The 20,363-nt window shown below is 42.8% G+C and overlaps 1 protein-coding gene across 1 annotated transcript in view; it reads left to right on the top strand.

Annotated features, from left to right (window-relative positions):
• The window catches only part of LAMA3 (laminin subunit alpha 3), a 256,015-nt gene that overhangs the window by 32,029 nt on the left and 203,623 nt on the right, over positions 1 to 20,363 (top strand). The window contains exon 2 of the mRNA XM_037134081.2: positions 971 to 1,123. Within this exon, the coding sequence (XP_036989976.2) occupies positions 971 to 1,123 (153 nt within the window). The remainder of the gene's footprint in view (positions 1 to 970; positions 1,124 to 20,363) is intronic.

Raw genomic sequence — 20,363 nt, forward strand, 5'->3', positions numbered from 1 at the left:
GAGGGGGGGTGGGGAGCAGGGGGCATGCTCCATAGAGAGAGCTTGGCAGGGTCCCTAGACCAAGGGCTTTTATCTGAAGGCCTCAGGGGAGAATCTCAATAGAATATTCATCAGCTTCCCCGGTGTGCCCCCTCATGGTCTCCACTGATTGGTTAGCACGAAGGGGTCAGTAATCAAGCTGGTCCTAAAGTTACCCATGGTGTTACTCCATCTAATTCTGCTGCTTCTCTGGTATTGGAGCTGAAACACAGCTGAAGCCTGGATGTCATCTTCCAGCAGTTGATGCTTAAGGAAACGGTCATGCAAGGGCTTATACTTTTTTCAGTTGCTAGGCACCTAGGGGTCTCTGTCCTGGTGACCCTCTGCACCTGGACCATTGTTCCTGGTCTGCTCATGCCTGTATCTCACTATCTATTACAAAATGCTCTATTTTATTATTAGGTAATGTTGTTAGTCTCTTGCTATGCCTCATTAACAAATTAAACTTTATCATAAGTATGTATATAAGAGAAGACATAGTAGAGTTCAGTACTATGTGTGGTTTCAGGCATCCACTGGAGTTCTTGGCTTGTATTCCTGGCAGGTAAGGGGAACTACTGTGCTTAACACCTCCATTGCGATTGTATCCCAGTGACTGACACAGAATTTGCACCAAGTAGCGTATAAGCAATAAAAAGAGTTTGCTGAAGGAAAAGATCTTTGCATCCAAGTGCAACAGTATCTTCTTACAGTTTCATTCAGAACAAGAAACACAAAGCTGTAAAAGTTGGAAGCTAAATAGAATCTGTATCTGAGAAACATGACACACAGAAGTACAAATAGGTGATATGGTGTAAGAGCAAATGAAAGAGAAAGCCTTACTACTCTTTTCAGAAAGCAGTCTTTGTTTTGGCTATCTTTTTTAATAAACTGATAAGACAAAATTACTTGAACATAAAAAAAGAGCTTTCTTTCTCTTTTTTAAAATCAGGGGCAGTTCTGTGACTACTGCAATTCTGAGGACCCCAGGAAAGCCCATCCAGCCACCAATGCAATCGATGGATCTGAGCGCTGGTGGCAGAGCCCTCCTCTCTCCTCAGGCACCCGGTACAACCAAGTCAACGTCACCTTGGATCTGGGGCAGGTAAGGTCTACTTCCCACTGCAATGGGGGAAATTCATGTGGACCATTGTTTCGGTGGTGATTTTGATATAATAATAATTATTTAAAAACACAAACTTCAGTTTTAATGCATTAATCATTGTAAAGCCTGTTACGTTAATATTTGTGTCCCTAAACACCCAGTTTGGTGCCTGTGAACACTGCAGACATTTATGCCTGCTTGGTAAATGAGCTAAAAAATCATTGTAGATAGTTTCACTGGTGAAGATATTTTTATTATTATTCTTATTGTGGTAAAATATATGTAACATACATTTTGCCATCTTAACTAACCATGTTTAAATGGCTCAGTGGTGTTGAGTACATTCACATTGTTGTGCAGCCGATCTCCAGAATCCTACTCATCTTGTACAACTGACACTGTACCCATTAAACACTAACTCCCCATGTCCCCATCCTCCCGCCCCTGGGAATCCCATCCTCCTTTGTGTCTCTATCACTTTGACTCCTCTGGGTGCCTCATGTAAGTGGAATTGTGCAGTGTTTGTCATTTTGTGACTGTTTTTTTTCAATTAGTATATAATGTCTTCGTGGTTCATCCATGTTGTATGTATCATGTATCAGAATTTCTTTTAATAAGGCTGAATAATATTCCATTGTATGTGTATGCCACACTTTGCTTATCCCTTCATCTGTCAGTGGGCCCTTGTGTCGTTTTTACCTTCGGGCTGCTGTGATTAATGCTGCTACAAACATAGGTATGGCAAAGATATTTTTATAGCATTCTCTTTCCTGGAAATTCTGACTCTGGGAACACTTACTGCCCTAGTTTTTGGCCCTGTTTGGCCAGCTGTTTCACAACAGGTAAGTACTCCTTGGGTAAGGCCTGTACTCCTTGGGTAGGCCAAGATGGCCCCAGGATGCCTGCCCCATAGTGTACATGCTGGATATAATCCTCTCCTTTGAGTGTGGGCTGCACTGTAAATATGGTAGATGTCATGCCTGTGACTAGTTGGCATTATTTGACAAAGATGAAGAGATTTTGCAGATGCGTTTCAGGTCCCAAGTCAGTTGATCCAAAGGAATTTTATCCTGGGGGACCTCTTCTAATTAGGAAAGCTCTTAGCCCTACTTAAAGGGAAGAGAGTCAAAGCATGAGAAGCTTTCCTGCTGATATTGAAAGAGAAAACTGCCATGTTGTAAACTGCCTATAGGACTGGCAGAGGCCTAGAAGCTGGTTTCTAGAAGCTGAGACTGGCTCCAGCCAAAAGTCAGCAAAAAAAAAAAATGGGGACCTCATCCCCACAACCACAAGGAACTGGATCTTGCCAATGATATCTGGCAACTTGGAAATGGTTCTACCCAGTCATCTAGCTTGACTGTAGCCTTGACCCTGAACAGAGAACCTCATCATGCCATGCCAAGACTCCTGACCTACAGAACTACAGGACAATAAATGGATGTTATTTTAAGCCAGCAGGTGTGTGGCAATTTGTTAGGCAGCAATAGAAAACTAATGCACCTTCTTATTTCTCTTTCAAGCCAGTCAGGGAGTGCCTCCCATGTATTCTATCCTATTCCTTTAACAGACATTTATTGACTTCTATGTGTCAGGCACTGTTCTAGGCATTTGGGATATATGAGGGAAGAACAGAGATGAAGATTCCTAAATGCCTTCACGGCATTTAGATTCCAGTTTGGGAGACAGCCAGCAAATATACATAAGAAGTAAATAAATATGCTATGTTAGAAGCTGATAAGAGCTCTAGAAAAATGAAAAAGTAGATCATGATAAAAAAGATCATGAGTGCTACAGTCAAGGATGGTTTGAAGTTTTACTAGGATGGTCAGGAGAGGACTTACTGAGGAAGGACTTGAAGCAGGTGAAGGAGCTAGTCATGTAATCTGTCACGGAGACAGAGGGATCAGCCTTGAAAAGTCTCTACGGTAGGTAGGGGCTGTGCGGAAAGTACAAGGGCAGCATGGCGGCCAGAGCGGCTGGAGCAAAGTGAGGGAGGAGAAGGTGGTGGTGGAGGAGTTCAGGGAGATAATAGACAAGATGGGATCACACTGGGCCCCATAGACTATATGAGGACTTGGGCTTTTAAGTGAAATGAGGGTCATTACAGAGTTTCAAGCAGAGGAATGATATGACTGGATTTATATTTAAAAGGGATTTTTCTGGCTGTTCTCTCGAGGATTATGGAGGGGCAAGTGTAGAAGCTCATTGGGAGACTATGACAATAATCCACCGGTGGTGGTGGAAGTGAGTGTTTGGATTACAGGCATTCTTTGAAGATAAAGTTGCCACAACTTCCTGATGGACTAAATGGGGAGTACGAAAGAATGTAGGGTTCGGGGACGATTCCCAAGACTTTTGGTCTCAGCAAGTGGAACTGCTGTTTACCGAGATGTTGGAGACTATGGGGGTTGTTTTGGACATCCAAGTGGAGATGTGGGCTAGGCACTTGGAGAGATGAGTCTGGAAAGCTGTCTGGGCTGCAGAGAGACATTGGTCATGCATTTCTTTAGGATTCATCCTGTTAGGATTTTCTAGCTTCTTGAATCTGTAGGTTTGTAACTTTCACCAACTTTGGGCAGTCCCCACCTGTGTTGAGGTATAACTGACAAATAAAATTGTATATATTTAAAGTGTACAACATGATGGTTTGATACATAATTTGTGAAATGATTACTACCACGAGGTTAACACATTTATCACCTCACATAGTTCACATGTTTACCTTTTCTGTGAATGTGTGGTGAGAACACTGAGATCTACTCCCAGTAAGGTCAAGCATACAATACAGGACTATTAACTGTAGTCACTATGCTGTGCATTAGGTCTTCAAAACTTACTCATTTTATAACAGAAGGATGGTATCCTCTGATTAGCATGTCTCCATTTCCCCTACCCTCCAGTCCCTGGTATCCACCATTCTACATTCTGCTGTGTCTACTTGTATGAGTTCAACCATTTTTTTAAAGATTCCATATACCTAGAAGTGAGATTATACATCATTTGTCTTTCTTCATCTGGCTCATTTCTCTTAGCTTAATGTCCCCTAAGCTCATCCATGCTGTCATACATGGCAGGATTCCAGTCATTGTTTCTTTAAAGATCCTTTCAGCCCCTCTCTCTTCTCTCCTTATGAGATTCTGAAGATATAATAGTTAGATCTTTTATTATTGTTCCACAGGTCCCTGGGACTCTGTGAATTTTTTCTTCGGTTGATTTTCTTGTATTTTTCAGATTAGGTAATTGTATTGTTTTATTTTCAGTTCACTGATGATTTTCTCTTTTATATTTTTTCTGATAGCTAGTTCTTCCAGTGAGTTTTTTTATTTTAGTTATTTTATTTTTCAGTTCTAGAATTTCCCGTTGGTTCTTTTAAAGTATTTTTTTATTTCTTGGCTGAGATTTTGTATATTTTCATTTACTTAACAAGTATTTGTACTTACTCATTGAAGCATTTTTATGATTGCTGCATTAGTCATAACAACTCAAATGTCCTTCAACTGATGAATAAATAAACCAAATATGGTATATTCATACAATGGAATGTTAGTCAACAATATAAAGGAATGACTTTCTACTGAATGCTATGATATGAATGAACCTTGAAAACATTATTGTATGTGAAAGAAGCCAGTCACAAGACTACGCATCTTATGATTCCATGTATACACAATGTCGAGATAGACAAATCTATTGAGACAGAACAGTAGATTAGTGGTTGCCCAGGGCTGAGAGTTTTAGAAGGAAATGGGTAGTAACACCATCAGGAATAGTTTGTTTTGGGAAAGAGAGATGAATTGATTGTAATTGATTGGGCAACTCTGTGAACAAACTAAAAACATACTAAATACACACAAAGTATGTGAACATACTTTGGATTGTGCATTTTAGATGGGTGAATTGTATATTATGTAAATTATATCTCAATATAACTACAAAAAAGAATTCATGGGAAGAGAGTATTTCATGGAAAAAACAGAAAGGGGATAACTATGTCAAATATTGTATCAAGTAACGTAGAACCAATAATGACTGATAATTTACCATTGGGTCTGTCAATATGTGGAGGTCACTGGTGACTTTGATGAGACAGGGTTGAAAACCTGACTGTAGGGAGATTAAAAGAGAATGTGAAAGGAATCGAGACTTGTAGTACAGAAATCTAATTTGAAGAGTTTTACTGCAACCAGGAGAAAGGAAATGGGGGAAGAGTTGTTGGAAAGTGAGGTAAAGAGAAGAGAAGACTGATTGACTCATAGTGGGGGAGATAGCAATGGGCTATACAGATGGTAACAGGAACAAGAAGAGATGACTGCTGCTGTTGTGTGAGTTTGCTAGGTGTTAGCGGTACTAACACTAGAACTAATACTGATGTGTATACTAATCTCTCTGGCTACAGCTGTGCACAGAATACAGTTTGCATGTGAAATACTGCTCGAAAGCAATAAAAAAAGAGAAATGCATCCCATAGACTAGAACTTGAATGATACTGAGATTTCTTTGAAAGAATGTATCAGCATCATTTGGGTTGGGAATAATTTGGTTATAGAAGGGCTCTCGAACTTTTCAGCCTGTGTATTGTGTAAAATTAGACCTCTCCTGAGAATATTTTCACTGTTAATTTGCATCTGAGATAATTCAGGTAAATTTCAACTATGACCAAACCCAATTTCTTTTAATAGCTCATCTACAGCATTAATTCAGTAGAGATTTTGCTATAATGACTAGGATTTACCTATTATATCAGTTATTTAACTGAGGATTTCTGTAGTTATCTGGAAATTTCAACCCACCAAAATGATGTGTACTGAACTAACTAGTACCTGCTAGACTTACTCTTTTTCCCTTAAAGCTATTTAAAACAAAACAAAACGACTACCTTTAAAAGCACACTTTGTTGTACTAAAACATCTCCAGTTGAATAAAAAACAACATAGGAACAATTTAATAATTTGCTGGTTGCCAGCAGACATTAGCCATGACAAACGTCTTCCTGAGGACTTCATGTCCACCCACCTCCGTCCTGGTGGGGGAGGCTGCCCTGTGAGTGTGTGGGAGTGTGGGCCTCAGGTGCGTTTGTACCTCCACAGCAGCTTACTCACTCTGTGGCCCTAAGCAAGGGACTTAACTGCTCTCTGCTGCTCTTTCCTCATTTAAAAAGTGAGAATTGTGGTACATATACACAATGGAATTCTATGCAGCAGAGAGAAAGAAAGAACTACTACCCTTTGCAACAACATAGATGGAACTGGAAAGCATTATGCTGAGTGAAATAAGCCAGGGGTTGAAAGACAAATACCATATGATCTCACCTTTAACAGGAAGCTAAACAACAAAACAGACAAGCAAGCAAAATAAAAACAAATACACTGAAATAGAGAACAGGGGGACAGCGACCAGAGGGGAGAGGGTAGGGAATTTAAGGGGAAAATATGGGAGGGATTTAGAGGAACAAGTATAAAGGACACAGGGACAATAACTAAGGGGTGTGGAAATGGGAGGGAGGTGGGGAGCATGGGGCGGGGGGGCGGGCTGGGATGGGAGAAATAAAGAGAAAACTGTACTTGAAAAATAAATAAATAAAAAAAATAGAGGAGTAACCAAAGAAACTGACTTAAGAAAGTGAAAAAAAATAAATAAAAAGTGAGATGAATCTAAAGCTCACCTCATAGGACTGCTGTGAGGTTTAAACAAATTAACTGCTTCATTTTTAAATCTTTTTAGGCCAGTGGATTAAAAAAATTTTTTTATTTAATAAAATAAGTGAAATTTAATAAATGCTCATTATTAAAACACATAACTTTTGTTCCCCTAGAAAACACTGTATATAGCATTATAGAAACTACCCTAAAAACGGGAACAGCAATGCAAATGGTATCAGACCAAAGCGTTTCTTTCCTCTTTGTGTTGGTGTGACAGGTGCTTTAACAAGATGTTTTGTCTCACAAGATCCATATTTTATGCCCCATCGGTGGGATTTCTATCTTCTTCTTTTTGCTGGAATTAACCATGAAAATGTCACTGACAGGTTAGATTTCATAACTGAATAGTGACCTAAAGACCTTATATTTAGGAAAGTGTTACTACTGATGCATGGCTGAGAAAGTAAATAGAGGCCGTAAACTTGTTATTGCCAAAACACTTTATCCCAGCTACTGAGAATGGAAATTTGATTTTGACGTGCTGTAGTCAATTTGACAGCTAAGTTGTCGTGAAAGATCACCTTTTTCTGCCTCCTTTTGGACTAGGTTCTTTTTATTGTTATTTTTCTTAGCCAGCACAGTTTGACAGGTAGAAAATTATCTTCAAAACTTCATTTTGAAGGACAGCTTTCCTCCTTACAAGGTGGCAAATGTAGGAAGTTTCTGTGATTCGTTAGAGGCTGTTTTCCAATGCTGTTCACGTTCACTTGATTATCCGTTACTCATCAGTTGCAGGCCATGGAATAATAACATGTCTAATGGGAAACTTTCATTTTGTCTGGCCAGGTATAATGAGCTGACGTTGACATTTAAAGCAAAATACAGGTGTCCAGTTTTAGAGGAGAGTTTCTGGAATATAGGGACATTCGTTTCTTCCCGGACTTCTGGCATGCTGTGACAGAGCTTCCAGTGAGAGATCTGGCTCTAGCCATGCTCCTGGCTTTCCTTCAAGAAGCAGAAGGAATCTTACTCTGTGGACTCCCTAACTTTACCTTCACTTTTCCTCCTCCAGGGTGAGGTGTAAGGAAAAACATGTGGGAGTGGGCATGGCAGGGGTGCACCCTGAAGTCAAGGTGGCAGGGGCGTTGGGAAGGGCTGGCTCTCGGGTGGGAAGGAACTGAAGAACCAGCTCAGGGCATGACAGGATGCACAGCAGAGCAAGCCTGCCTCATGGGTTCCTGCTGAGGTGTGAAGGGGAAAGGCAACATTGATCCCAGTTCTGCGGGATTGGTGGAGAAAAAGGCCTGGCTGGAGTGCCGGACAGTAGGTGAGACGGTCCGTTGGGCAATATTAGAGGCCAGGGCTGTGATGCCAAGGCCTGCCCTACAGGCCCCTGGTCCCCTCTGTGTAGGCAGTCCTGGTGACAGTCCCCATGCCCTTGCCCATTCACATAGTCCATGTCAAGGACCGACACCTGACTCTCTACTTCCTGACTCAGAGGTCTTTTTAGTCTATGCAGACAGCAGCCAGGAAGTGCAGGAATAGCGCCCTCAAGGGCAACCCTCAACCCAGGAGGGCCAGGAGTTGGAGGGAAAATCCTCTACTTTCCTGCCTCTCTGTGCACAGTTCTGCCGTGCATTCTTCATAGTTCTGAGTGTTTCCACCAGAACTGCACCCCAATTGCTCAGGTAGGAGTCTGCTTATTAACACATCACTCACTGGCTGTTCTCCCTCTTCCGTGTCCCCCCACTCTCTCCCAAATTGTAATTTTGGAGGTCAGATCTCAAATACACTACTTATCCCCAAGTCTTTGTCTCAGGGTTGGCTTCAGAGAGGACCCAGACTAAGACAGGGAAGAGAGGCGGCATAGACTGCAACCCTGAAACACCCCTAGGTATTCATACAATCGAACAGTACAGAAACATTATTTGAAGTTCAGAAAATGTTTTTTAAGCTCCTAGATTAAGAGTAACAAAGGAAACAGTATTACAACTTTTAAAGAAAAAAATAGGGCACAGAGAAATTTCCAATTAATTTATCTTTTCATGAACTCAGTATGGATCATGAACTCCGGGTGGGGGCAGGGGGCAGATGTGAGTATAGGATCCAAGCATCTGTGAGTGAATTTAGTATGCAGGTGCCTTCTGGGATCTTTGCTTTCTGGTCCTTTTCAACTTTATAAGACTCTGGTGGACGAATACAGAACATTCTTTGTAGCCCTTGTCAGTTCTGACTCAGATGGAAAGAAGACCATGTCTGATTCTTTCTGCGCTGTTGGGGTTTGGGGATGAAATTGGTTCTAGGGATGCCTGGCAGATGAGGTCACTAGGAGTCTGACTCATTTGGGACCCTGGGTGGATAGACCTCAATCCAGAAAGTGGGTGACTCTTGGATTTGACCCAGTCTTCTAGATTCCACAGGAATTCTCTAGACTAAAAAGCTTTAAGAAGCCAAGGACTGTGCCTTCTTTTGTGCACTACATGAATGTTCTCCCAACATCATGCACAGTGTTCAGTATCAAAGAAGATGCTCAATAAATAGTTGCTGAGTAAATGTACAATGAACCAAGGATGACTCAGGGTCGGTCTGAATTTCTCCAGGGTATTGTATCAGCAGAAGCATATTGCTGTGAGACAAGATTTCTGGTGAGAGTGAGCCAGTCTTGACTCATTATAATTCTATTTATGGTTCTAATTATGACACTTGGGTCTCTTTGCAACACCACTTAAGTATGTTACAGCTATCACACAGAAGATACAGATCTTATTCAAGCAAATTTGTAATTAATAAATATTCTATTAATGAACATATATAATAGGAAATTCAACCCTTGAAAACAAATAATTCATGAGTGGATAGAAAAGTAAGAACCAATAAAACCTTCTGGGCCACTGGGGATGCAATTTTATCCTTTTTCTATTACAGGAACTGGGGACCTGGCCCATAATCCAGGCATGTACCCTGACTGGGAACTGAACCAGTGACCCTTTAGTTTGCAGGCTAGCACTCAATCCACTGAGCCCCACCAGCCAGGGCTATTATAGTAACTTAAAAGGCCTTTGAAGTGCCTTTTAAGGAACTTGCACACCAGGAAGAATATGGCAATCTAACGATCATAATCTTTTTATATACAAAATACTCAAGGAAGTTGGGTGGATGGACAGACAAATCCCTGAGATGTCAAATTTGTTTGCTTCTCTGGACCATTATCCTAAACAGTATTTGTAATACATGTTAGTAAATAATTTCCAAGATCTTTAAACAATGTTTTAGGAAATAATGTCTGAGAAATAGTTCCTGACCTAAAACCAACATTTTCTGGTCATACTGGCTCTTTTTCAGTACTTTTACTTTTCAATTGATATATTTTATATCATCTACCCACTCTTCGAGCCATAGAATTGAGTCACCATTTACTCCGTGTGTTATAAATAAATTCAGGCTCTAGTAGCAAAATGCAATGCAAGTTTAATTCTCATTCGTGCAGACAGTTCAGACATAACTGATCCTGGCCAGACCGCTCCCTCCAAACAATGATTCAAAGACTTAGACTCTTTGAATTTTGGCTCCACTATCTTCAACACATGGTTCCTTAGGTTGACCTCAGGGCTGTCTCCATTCCAGCCAAGGGGAGTGAGGAGAGAAATGGAAGATTATGTGTGGGAAATTTTTTATGTGCAAGGCTAGAATTGGTATAGCCTTATTTTGGAAGTTCTTATTCTGTTGGCTAAAGCTCAGCCACATGGCCCTACCTAAGTGCAGAGGAGGCTAGGAAATGTGGTCTGTTACTCAAGCAGAGGAAGCAAGCTTTCCAACCTGCAAAGCAGTCTTTTCAGTGGTGTGCTGCTGGAGGCTCCTACCAGGTGAGAGAGCTGATTCTGTGCATCTCTTCCCAGCTCTATCCAGTGACATCCACCATGGTGAGAACATGTACACCACAGAAATTGACAAATGTTACTGATCAGGGCTTCTTTTTTTTCCAGGAGCCAGTTTACCAACACACCTCTTGCTGAGTGTCTTTCATATCCCTCCATTTTCCTTCCCACCCCTCCTTACTATCTAGTTAATCATCACATCTTGCTCCTTCACATCTTGGAGTCAGGCCTCCCCTCTCCACTGATACCATGCTACCCTAGTTTGGACCTTGACAGCTCTTCCTGTGATTAGTTCACCAATCTTCTAACTCACTTCACAGTGTCTACTCTCAGCTCACCTTGGTTTGTAGTCAGCCTGGGAGGAACAGAATCACTAATGGTGAAATGAGAAAAATTAGAAACAATTGAGGTTGGTGGTCTTCTCATTGCTTCCAAAGTGAAACAAAAATTTGGATATGTCCTCGTCCCTGTTATTAACATCCTTTAGTGTGTCTCCATTACTTTCAGATAAACTTGAAGTCTGTCAGAGTGAACTTGAAGCATGTCACATGTGCCTCTTCACAGTCTAGCTCCCACCTTTTCACTGTCTCTTCTCTAGATGCCACTTTCTTCTGCAGACTCTTTGCTACATCAGTAGGAACCTATTTCTAATTCTCTAAATACTCCATGATTTGAGGTCTTGTTCTATTGTTCATAGCTCTTAGGGTACCTTCCCACCCTGCCCAATCTGGCTACCTCCTTCCCAAGATAACTCAGGAATCACCTGCTGGAAACTCTCCCTAGATGTCTGCTCCCCTGAACCCTGCTGTTTCCATTTACTCTGAGGCCCTGGCTGCATCTGCATCATGTTGTGAACACTTAGTACATGGGGAGCTCCTTAAGGTCAAGGGCTGTGCATATAGTATTCTTCTTTGTATCCATGGGACTTAAAAGTCCTGAAATATGTTACGTCCTCGGCATATAATGAAATGGAAAGAAAAATTCCAGGACTTTTTTTCATATTATCTCATTGGATTGTATGTCTTGCCATAACCATGAATGGCTCTCTTTCTTTTTTAAAGATTCCTAACATTTACATCTGCTAATTTCCATATAACCAACACCAAAAGTATAGCAAACATAACACAAAATGAGTTAAATATGTATCCTTGCAAAACACTCAGCAGACTGTAGGCAGACAAGGTAAATCCAAGAAACAGAAGCAGGGAGATAAATTGTTCTAGGAAGCAGAAACACTTTTCTTCTAGCATTTTCTTTCAAAATCTCTATAGATTGAAGTTAATATGATAACGTGATAAACAGACATCACCATGACCTCCTGGATGACTCCTACCAGGTAGCCCTGGGTCACACTGCTAGTACTGGCATCCACATACGTCTCACCATAAAGTGGTCAGAGGGATCTTTCTTGCCAGGAAGGGTGATAACCAGAGTTGGGCAGCCCATGGGAAAGTGAAGACTGCAGCCCAGGGAGAGGCACTGCAGGGAACTGCCCCCCACCACCGTCGAATCAGCTCACATCGTGTGTGTCTTGTAGAACTAGGCAACAAACATGCACACAAGGTTGTTTCTGAGAATTCCCAGGATCACGGCTCATGCTTACAAGAGAAAAATAGACAGAATTGGAGCTGTGGGCATGTTTTAGAAAGGGTTGAGCCTACTACTCTGAGGGCTGGCCATGCAGCTAAGAAGACAGAAGGAAGTTGTGCCGTGGCACTGATTATGAGTTTGGTGGAAAATGGACCAGGAAGGAAAGTCACTGTCTCCTTGGAAAGGAGACATATAAGGCTGTGCCAGCCTTTGGTTATATGAAGTTGGTCATGCTGGGAAACACACCAAGGCACAGAATGTGGGCAGGCTGGGGTCAGGGTATTCCAGGGTCTGGTGGTGGGCTTGGCAGGCTCCAGCCTGCACCTGTGAGTCTGGGGAGGATGACACCATCTATGGCTAGAGACGCTTGTGAACAGTGTGTGTGGATGGGATTTGACTTTTGTGCCATACTAGGCAAGTAACCTCATTATTACTTAGAGAAATCATCATCGACACCCACCCTTACTTTTGCTCCCATCTAGAGTTCCAATGAGCTTAAGCTGCCTTATCTTTTTTAAAATAAAAAATTTTAGTAAACATTACTATCTGTCTGTCATAGAATTACTACTTCAAAGAATTTAGCCTAAGGAAACAATGAAATAATTGCTTAAAATGTTTGAGCAAGTCTATCCTCTAGAGCACTGTTTAAGATAACATAACGTGGGACATAGTCTCATGTCCAGTAAAAGGGGATTTTTTGTGCAGTAGATTAATTGGCAACCACTAGAATGGAGCCAAAAAGGGATCTTTATTGACACAACACATGTCAGTGTAAATCGTTAAGAAAAAAATTAAATTATATGGAAACCATATATAGTATGATATCATTTTATTTTCTTTGTATAAGCAAAGGCGAAAGTCAGGAGAGAATATAAAATAGTAAGAGTATTTTAGATGACATTTCTCTGAATGGTGGGATTATTGGTGGTTTTTCTTTCTTCTGTAAACAAAAACAATTGAGCAAAATAGAACCAGAGACTTGGAAATAAAGAACAAACTGGCAGTGACCAGAGGGGAGGGGGGACCGGGGAAAGAAGGGGAAGGGCCAAGCAAAGGAACATGAATAGAGGACCCGTGGGCATGGACATGGGGCGGGGCTGACTGTGGGAGTGGGGAGGGGTGGGGGAGGGGTGAGCAACGGGGGTGGGGAGGAAGAAGGTAGGACAACTGTAACTGAACAACAATAAAAAAAAGTTCCAGGACTTCTGCCAAGATGGAGGCATAGGTGGAAGCACTGTACCTCCTCACACAACCAAGTTTAAAAACAACAAAGTTTTAGCAACAAAAACACAGCCAAAACCACAGAAAATTGAACTATATGGAAGTCTGACAACAAGGAACCCTTCAGCCAAACTGGTAAGAGGGGCAGAGCCAGCAGCAGAGCAGGGTCGGGCAGGAAAGATCCACTGGACCGACCCGGGCACGCTACCCAGGCACGCCAGCAGCCGTAGGCGGATCCCAGGTGTGGAGAAGCGGGTGGACCCACTGAGGGCTGACCACGGTCACACGTTCGTGTGCAGATAAACTGGTGAAGGAACGAGCAGTGAGACAGACCATGCAGGCCCCAGTGGCGGAAAGTGGCAGAGGGGACTGCCATTGTCCCCCTCTGACCCCACCCCCACATATAGCATCACAAACCAGCAACCTGGGTGGCCCCACCCTGGTGAACAACTAAGGCTCCGCTCTTCACATTTAACAGGCACAAACAGATCAAAACATGGCTCAAGAAGAACTTAGAGCCCCAGAGCTGATAAATCTAAGTGATGAAGAAGTAGCCAAACTTTCAGATGCACAGTTCAAAACACTGGTGATCAGGATGCCCACAGAACTGGTTGATTTTAGTCACAAATTAGAGGAACACATGAAGGCTAAACTAATTGAAATGAACAGAAATGCACAGGAAATCAATAGTAATGGAAAGGAAACTGGGACTCAAATCAATGGAGTGGACCAGAAAGAGGGAAAAAATGGCCAAACAGAAAAGGATGAAGAAACAAGAATTCAAAAAAAAGGAGGAGAGGCTTGGGAACCTTCAGGACATCTTTAAATGCTCCAACATCCGAATTATAGGGGTGCCAGAAGGGGAAGAGGAACAGCCACAAGTGGAAAACTTATTTGAACAAATAATAAAGGAGAACGTCCCCAATCTGGCAAAGGAAATAGACTTCCAGGAAATCCAGGAAGCTCAGAGAGTCCCAAAGAAGGTGGACCCAAGAAATAACACACCAAGGTACATCATAATTATATTAGCCAAGATTAAAATGAAGGAGAGAATCCTAGACGCAGCAAGACATAAGGGGACAGTCACCTACAAAAGAGTTCCCATCAGACTGTTGGTGGATTTCTCAAAAGAGACCTTACAGGCAAGAAGGGGCTGGAAAGAAGTATTCCAAGCCATGAAATCCAAAGACCTACTACACCCAAGATTGCTCTATCCAGCAAAGCTTTCATTTAGAATGAAAGGACAGATAAAGTGCTTCTCAGATAAGATGAAATTCAAAGAGTTCATCATCACCAAGCCCTTATTATATGAAATGTTAAAGGGACTTACCTAAGAAAAAGAAGATAAAAAAGATGAACAGTGAAAGAACAGCAAACTCACAGTTATTAAGAACCACACCTAAAACAAAAAGCAAACTAAGAGGATAGCTAGATCAGGAGCAGAACCATAGAAATGAAGATCACATGGAGGGTTAGCAACAGGGGAATGAGAGAAGGAGAAGGGGGGAGACGGTACAGAAAATAAGTAGCATAGACAGTAGGTAGAAAATAGGGGGGAGGGCAAGAATAGTATGGGAAATACAGAATCTAAAGAACATGAGACACATGGTCATAAACTAAAGGGGGGGAATGGTGTGGGAGGGGTGTGCAGGGTGGAGGGGAATGAAGGGGGGAAATAGAACAACTGTAATGGCATAATCAATAAAATATATTTAAAAAATTCCATTTACAGTGTAACTCAGATCAATGTATCTAGGTTATTACCTAGGTACAAACCTGGCTCCATGGCTCTGTAGCCATGTGATACTGGACCCTCTAATTAATATCTTGGGGTTAGTTTCGTCCCATAAAATTTGGGGATGAATCTAGTTCCACCCTCCTAGAGTTGTTGTGAGAAATTAATAGAAGACAGAAAAATCTCTTAGAATTGTGCTTCACACATTCTATGAACTCGATCCATATTAGCATTCAGATCTGTATTTCTTTTTTTCAATGAGCATATATTACTTTCAGAGTTAGAAATACAATAAAGCTCATTGGGAAATTTTTTTTTGGAAAAAAAAGAAGAATTCAATGCACAGAGGAAAAAAGGAACAATTGTTTCTGGTGGGATATGAGATATTGATTGAAAAGTTCACAGAGTTTTCCAGATGGCCTCTGTCCACTCCCCAGCCCCCGGGAAAAGCTTCTGATTGTTTCTCCCTGGAAAGAGGTCTGCTTGCTAGTGATCTTTAAATGCCAATAGAATCAGAAAATACTCAGTAAATGGAAATAGATTTTTTTAAACCTATTTTATTTCTTAGCATTTTATGTTCCTTCCTTTGTGAAGCTTTTGTCATTTTATGCATATTTTGGCTTTAAATCATGGCTGTTCTCCTAGTGTATTAACGGCAAGCATATATAAAGAAAAACTGAATTTTGTGAATTCTTCACAGGTCCCAAAGAGAGTCTGAGTTAAACACAGATTTGGGGAGTCCTCACCTGCTGCCTCCCCCCCTCTGCCCGCTGTGTTCCGGGGGGCCCGCCTCTGCCCCTCACAGCCCCTGCCCCTCCTCACACCCAGGGACCCTGGGGCTTTCTACATCTCATCGAACTCTATTCTCTTCTTCCTGATGCCTCTCCTTTCCCTTTTCTTATTTCTGTGATTCTCTTTACTTTTGCTTGTTCACTTTCCATTCTTCCACTGTGTTCCTTCCTTTAGGAAAAAACTAAAACCATATCGAACCACCACCTTTTCTGTAGTCACTGCCAGCCTTCAGGATGGGTGTCCCTTCTGTTCCCAGAGCAGAGCCATGGTTGGCTGAGCCAGGTGGGAGTGTCAGGGCTCCAGAAGGAGCCCAGGGTCCGCCAGGGTACAACTGGCCCTGGCCCAAGGGGCTTCGAATGCAGGCAGTGTGAGCACCTTCTCTCCCAAGGATTCCTGCATCTCTCCCCAGACTAGAGGGCTGGGTTTTATTTCCCACATCCCACCTGGAAGCTCCTACCACTTTTCTGCATGAAGTTCATCTTGCTCATGTAGCCTGAGGATATGGATGTGTCAGGCTCCTTGTCTCTGAATCATGAGCCAGCTCCTGTGCTGTCTGCCCTCCTCTCTTTGACTCTCAAACCACGGATGTAAACATTCTACAGCTTAGGTGTTCCCCATTATACATCATGTGTGACACACCATTTCATAGTTTTTAAGCACCTTCGTTGATGAGAGTGTTTACCTTTAGAGTTTCTCAATATGGAACATTCAGTTCTATACCTTGTCTCTCACAATCCTCCTAGCTCAGCTGACTCTCACTGTCCCTAGAACACCTATATGTACAAGCAATGTCCCAGTTGTGCTCCTTGAGGTGTAGGGGGCAGGCCAGGGAGCCAGGAGCTAGGAAATGCAGTGGGGCATCTTCTTGTTTCAGGATCTGAATTGCAAATCCAGGATGGCACAGCAGCATGAACTTCAGAAGTCCCGGCGGACAGAGCAGTGGGGCAGTTTGCAGGGCCTGGCCCAGATGAGGCAGAGCTCAGGAAAGTAAGAGTCCAGCCGCCTGACTGTGGAGGGAGATGAGGACAGGCAGCTGGGCACAGCTGTTCTGCAAATTCTTGTGTTGCAGGGCAAGGGCATGGCCCCAACACTGCTCAGGCCTGGGCAGGGCTGGACCTGAACAGGCCTGGTATTTAGACAGGTGGGTCTGACACCTTGCCTGGGCTGCCCTGGCTTGTCCCCATTAGTAGGTTGCTATGGCTTTCACACAAAGCCTTATTTAAACTCTATTTTTTTTACCTTTTCTAGCCAGTTAGCCACTAAGTCTTGGACACTGCTCTCCTACCTTCCTTCCTTTGTCCATTTCTTGCAGTCCATGTGCTGCTGGCCTCTTACTTTCCCCCAAACTACACAAACCATCACCCAACCCAGGGGTGTGTTCACATCCCCCAAACCCCACAAGCTTTCCCCCTTGGCAGCTCTCATTCTTGTAGCTCAGGGCGTGGTCTTTGGACAAGCTGCACTGGCTTCCCTGGGAGCTTGCTGGGAGTGCAAAATCTGGGCCCCAACCTGAACCTATTGACAATCAGAACTTGCATTTTTAACTCTCCCCACCCAGAGTGCTTGTACATTAAGATTCAAGAAGCACTGCTCAAACCATCTGTAACTGCGCTAGTCTGTCACAGACCGGAACCTTTGTAAAGTACGATAAAAATGAAATCTTAGAAAAATGAAATGAAAAATAAAGGATATAGACGACAAAACACAAGCCTCATTAAAAAGATTAGATTCGCTACCTTATTCTTTCAAATTGTTATAAAGGTTTCTACATACCCTCCGTGTCTGTCGTGTCTCATCCCAGATGAGCAGCAAACAGTCCGCAGATCACACTGAGCAGGGCTGGTCTAGAGGGTGCACTCTTAAATTTTCTTCCAACTTATCGATGCCCATTGTGCCCCATCCTGAACAGTCTGCCTCTTTCTAGGACCTCAAGTCTCTTCCCTGAATCAGCTCTAGTTATGCAGGCCAAGTTATGTTTGTTACTTATTTGTTATTTAAGACCGTAGCTCCAAGTCCCCTTGTGGCCCAAACAGTCTCCCTCCCTGTCTTTATCCACTCTCTGCCCTGTCATTGCCCAGGGCAGCTGACCTTTCAGGGGCAGGGCCCACAGACTCCACCCATCCTTCCCCTGGGCTTAGGGCAGAGTCTGGCACACACAGGTGCTTGCTCAGAGGTGGGGCGGGGGGAAGCAAGACTGGGGCATCTCTTCCCCCGTAGAGTTCAGTATCTCAGTTCTGTCAAGGGTCTTGGCTCCTGGCAGCTGACTTGCTCTAACAACTCCAGCTTCAGCTGGCTCCAGTATTTGTTCCCTCTCCTTGCCCTTAAGGTGGGAAAGACTCTCAGGTGTTCTTAGCTCTCAGGTGCTTCTTTATCCTTAGAATGCTTCCCTAACCTCTGCCCACTCCTTTGTAAATAGCTACTACAAAAACCTCTTCTCAACCATTGTGTTCCAGTAAGTCGTCTGTCTCTGACTGGGGCTCTGAGTGACAGCCAGCACTCCGGCCTGCAAAGGATGCTCTCCAACTGGTTGAGATTCACCAGAATCCCCCCAGTCATCTGGGAAAGAATAAAAAGAAATACTGAGGAGGTGACTAAGTAGAAAATTTTTTAATGTACATGTACTATGAGCATACATGTGCACACGTGTGTGTGTGAGAGAGAGAGGGAGGGAACCAAATGAATTATAACTATGAAATAAGAAACAGCATTCTGTTCCTTTCTATATCCCCAATACCAGGGGAATGCCTGGTATATAGAAATAATTCAGTAAAGGCATGTTTAATGTGTGAATGAATGAGGGTACCAAGAGTTCCTTAATTATATGTGCCCAATTTACATGTATTCCTTACATACAAAAAGCCATACATATGCAATGAATAGTAAGATACTTATCACTTATAACTTGAAACATACTGAAAAAGCTGGACTTTGGGTCATTTATATTTAGAGTATTAATTTAAACACTTAGAAAAATGGGTGGTAGGAGGAAGGTATATTGTTCCTTCTTTGTGGTAGATAAGCTCATAAATCTTAGAAAATTCTTCAACATCTGCTTCACAAGATGAAGTAAGATACATGATATCTTACTTCACAAGATGAATAATTTAGAATAGAAAACCTAAGGGTTATTATGGCAACTGTAACGTGAATTTAATGCTAACATACTTACCATTCTAGAAACTGTTCTAAGTATCGTTCAAGCGTCAACTCGTTTAACCTTCACCACAACCTTACAAGGTGGGTCCCTTTTCACCGAAGAGGAACCCGAAGTTCAGAGGTGCTATGGAGCCTCCCAGGGCTAAGTAACCTCCGACTCACGGTCCCAGGGGAGCGAGGGGTGAACGGAGCCTCTGCACCAGGCAGTATTGCTGCAGGGCAGGCCTTGGCTGTGGTGCAGGGACAGCGCTCAAGCTGTTCTTGTCCCGTCGGAGCTTGGGCTCCATAAAACTCCCATGGCCCAGTAGTGTAGTGGCTGCCCTCTCTCAGGATAATATCCTTCCACAGTGCTGCCTGTGAAGGACCATAGTTGTGCTTCTTTGGGGCATTAACAAGCAAAACGACACTGGATCATGTCTCCCTCTTCATACTGGCTGCCGGAAGCAGTGCTGGGGCTCCGCCACATAGGCGTGCGGCCGCTGTGGCCTGCGCACTGTGTGCAGTTGCGTGCGAACTTCAGCGCAGGCTCGACGTTTCATCCCTACCGATAAATTTCCTTCTAGACCTTTGGTTTGTTCGCTTTAGATTTTTGGTGATTCCATATTGGTGGGTTTTATTGCATCCGTTGGGATTCAGGGCTGTAAATACCTTCCCGCCTTAAAGGGGATGTGGATGAATACCTGCAATGTATTGATGGAAGGGTAACTGTTTCTACTCCGGTGTTGGTTGCCACTTAGAATAAACTATGTTGCCTTACTTTATGGTTACCCTAAGTCTGAAAGATTTGTACAGTCATATAAAAATATTTCTCATTTTGTAGCATCAAATGACATTTCTGAGTCATTTTGAGAAGCACAGTGTGATTCTGTAGAAAACACTCAAGCTTTTGTAAGCTGGCTGTGGCTTGGTTCTTAATTTTTCATTTTTCCGAGTGGGCCGCCACACAGACGCTCTCAACGACACCAAGCGCGATGGCCAAGCATCAGAGGCGTCCGAAGAGCACGCCAGGCCATCCTTTGTCTCTTGCAGTTCTCAGCTGTGCCCTTTGAAAGCCGATTCGGCACGTTTCCTCCTCCCAAAGCAAATGCATCTTTCTAATTATAAGGGCTCATTAGTTATTATACCGTTTTATTACCAGATATTTTTTTCTTTTGCTCCTAAATGTTTCTAGTGACAGTAGGATAATAACATGTATGTCGGTAGCTGAGAGTGGGTTTGTTTCTAAATACATG

This window comes from Artibeus jamaicensis, unplaced genomic scaffold, assembly GCF_021234435.1.
Source record: "Artibeus jamaicensis isolate MK-2021 breed Jamaican fruit bat unplaced genomic scaffold, CSHL_Jam_final contig_354, whole genome shotgun sequence".
NCBI classification, from domain to species: domain Eukaryota; kingdom Metazoa; phylum Chordata; class Mammalia; order Chiroptera; family Phyllostomidae; genus Artibeus; species Artibeus jamaicensis.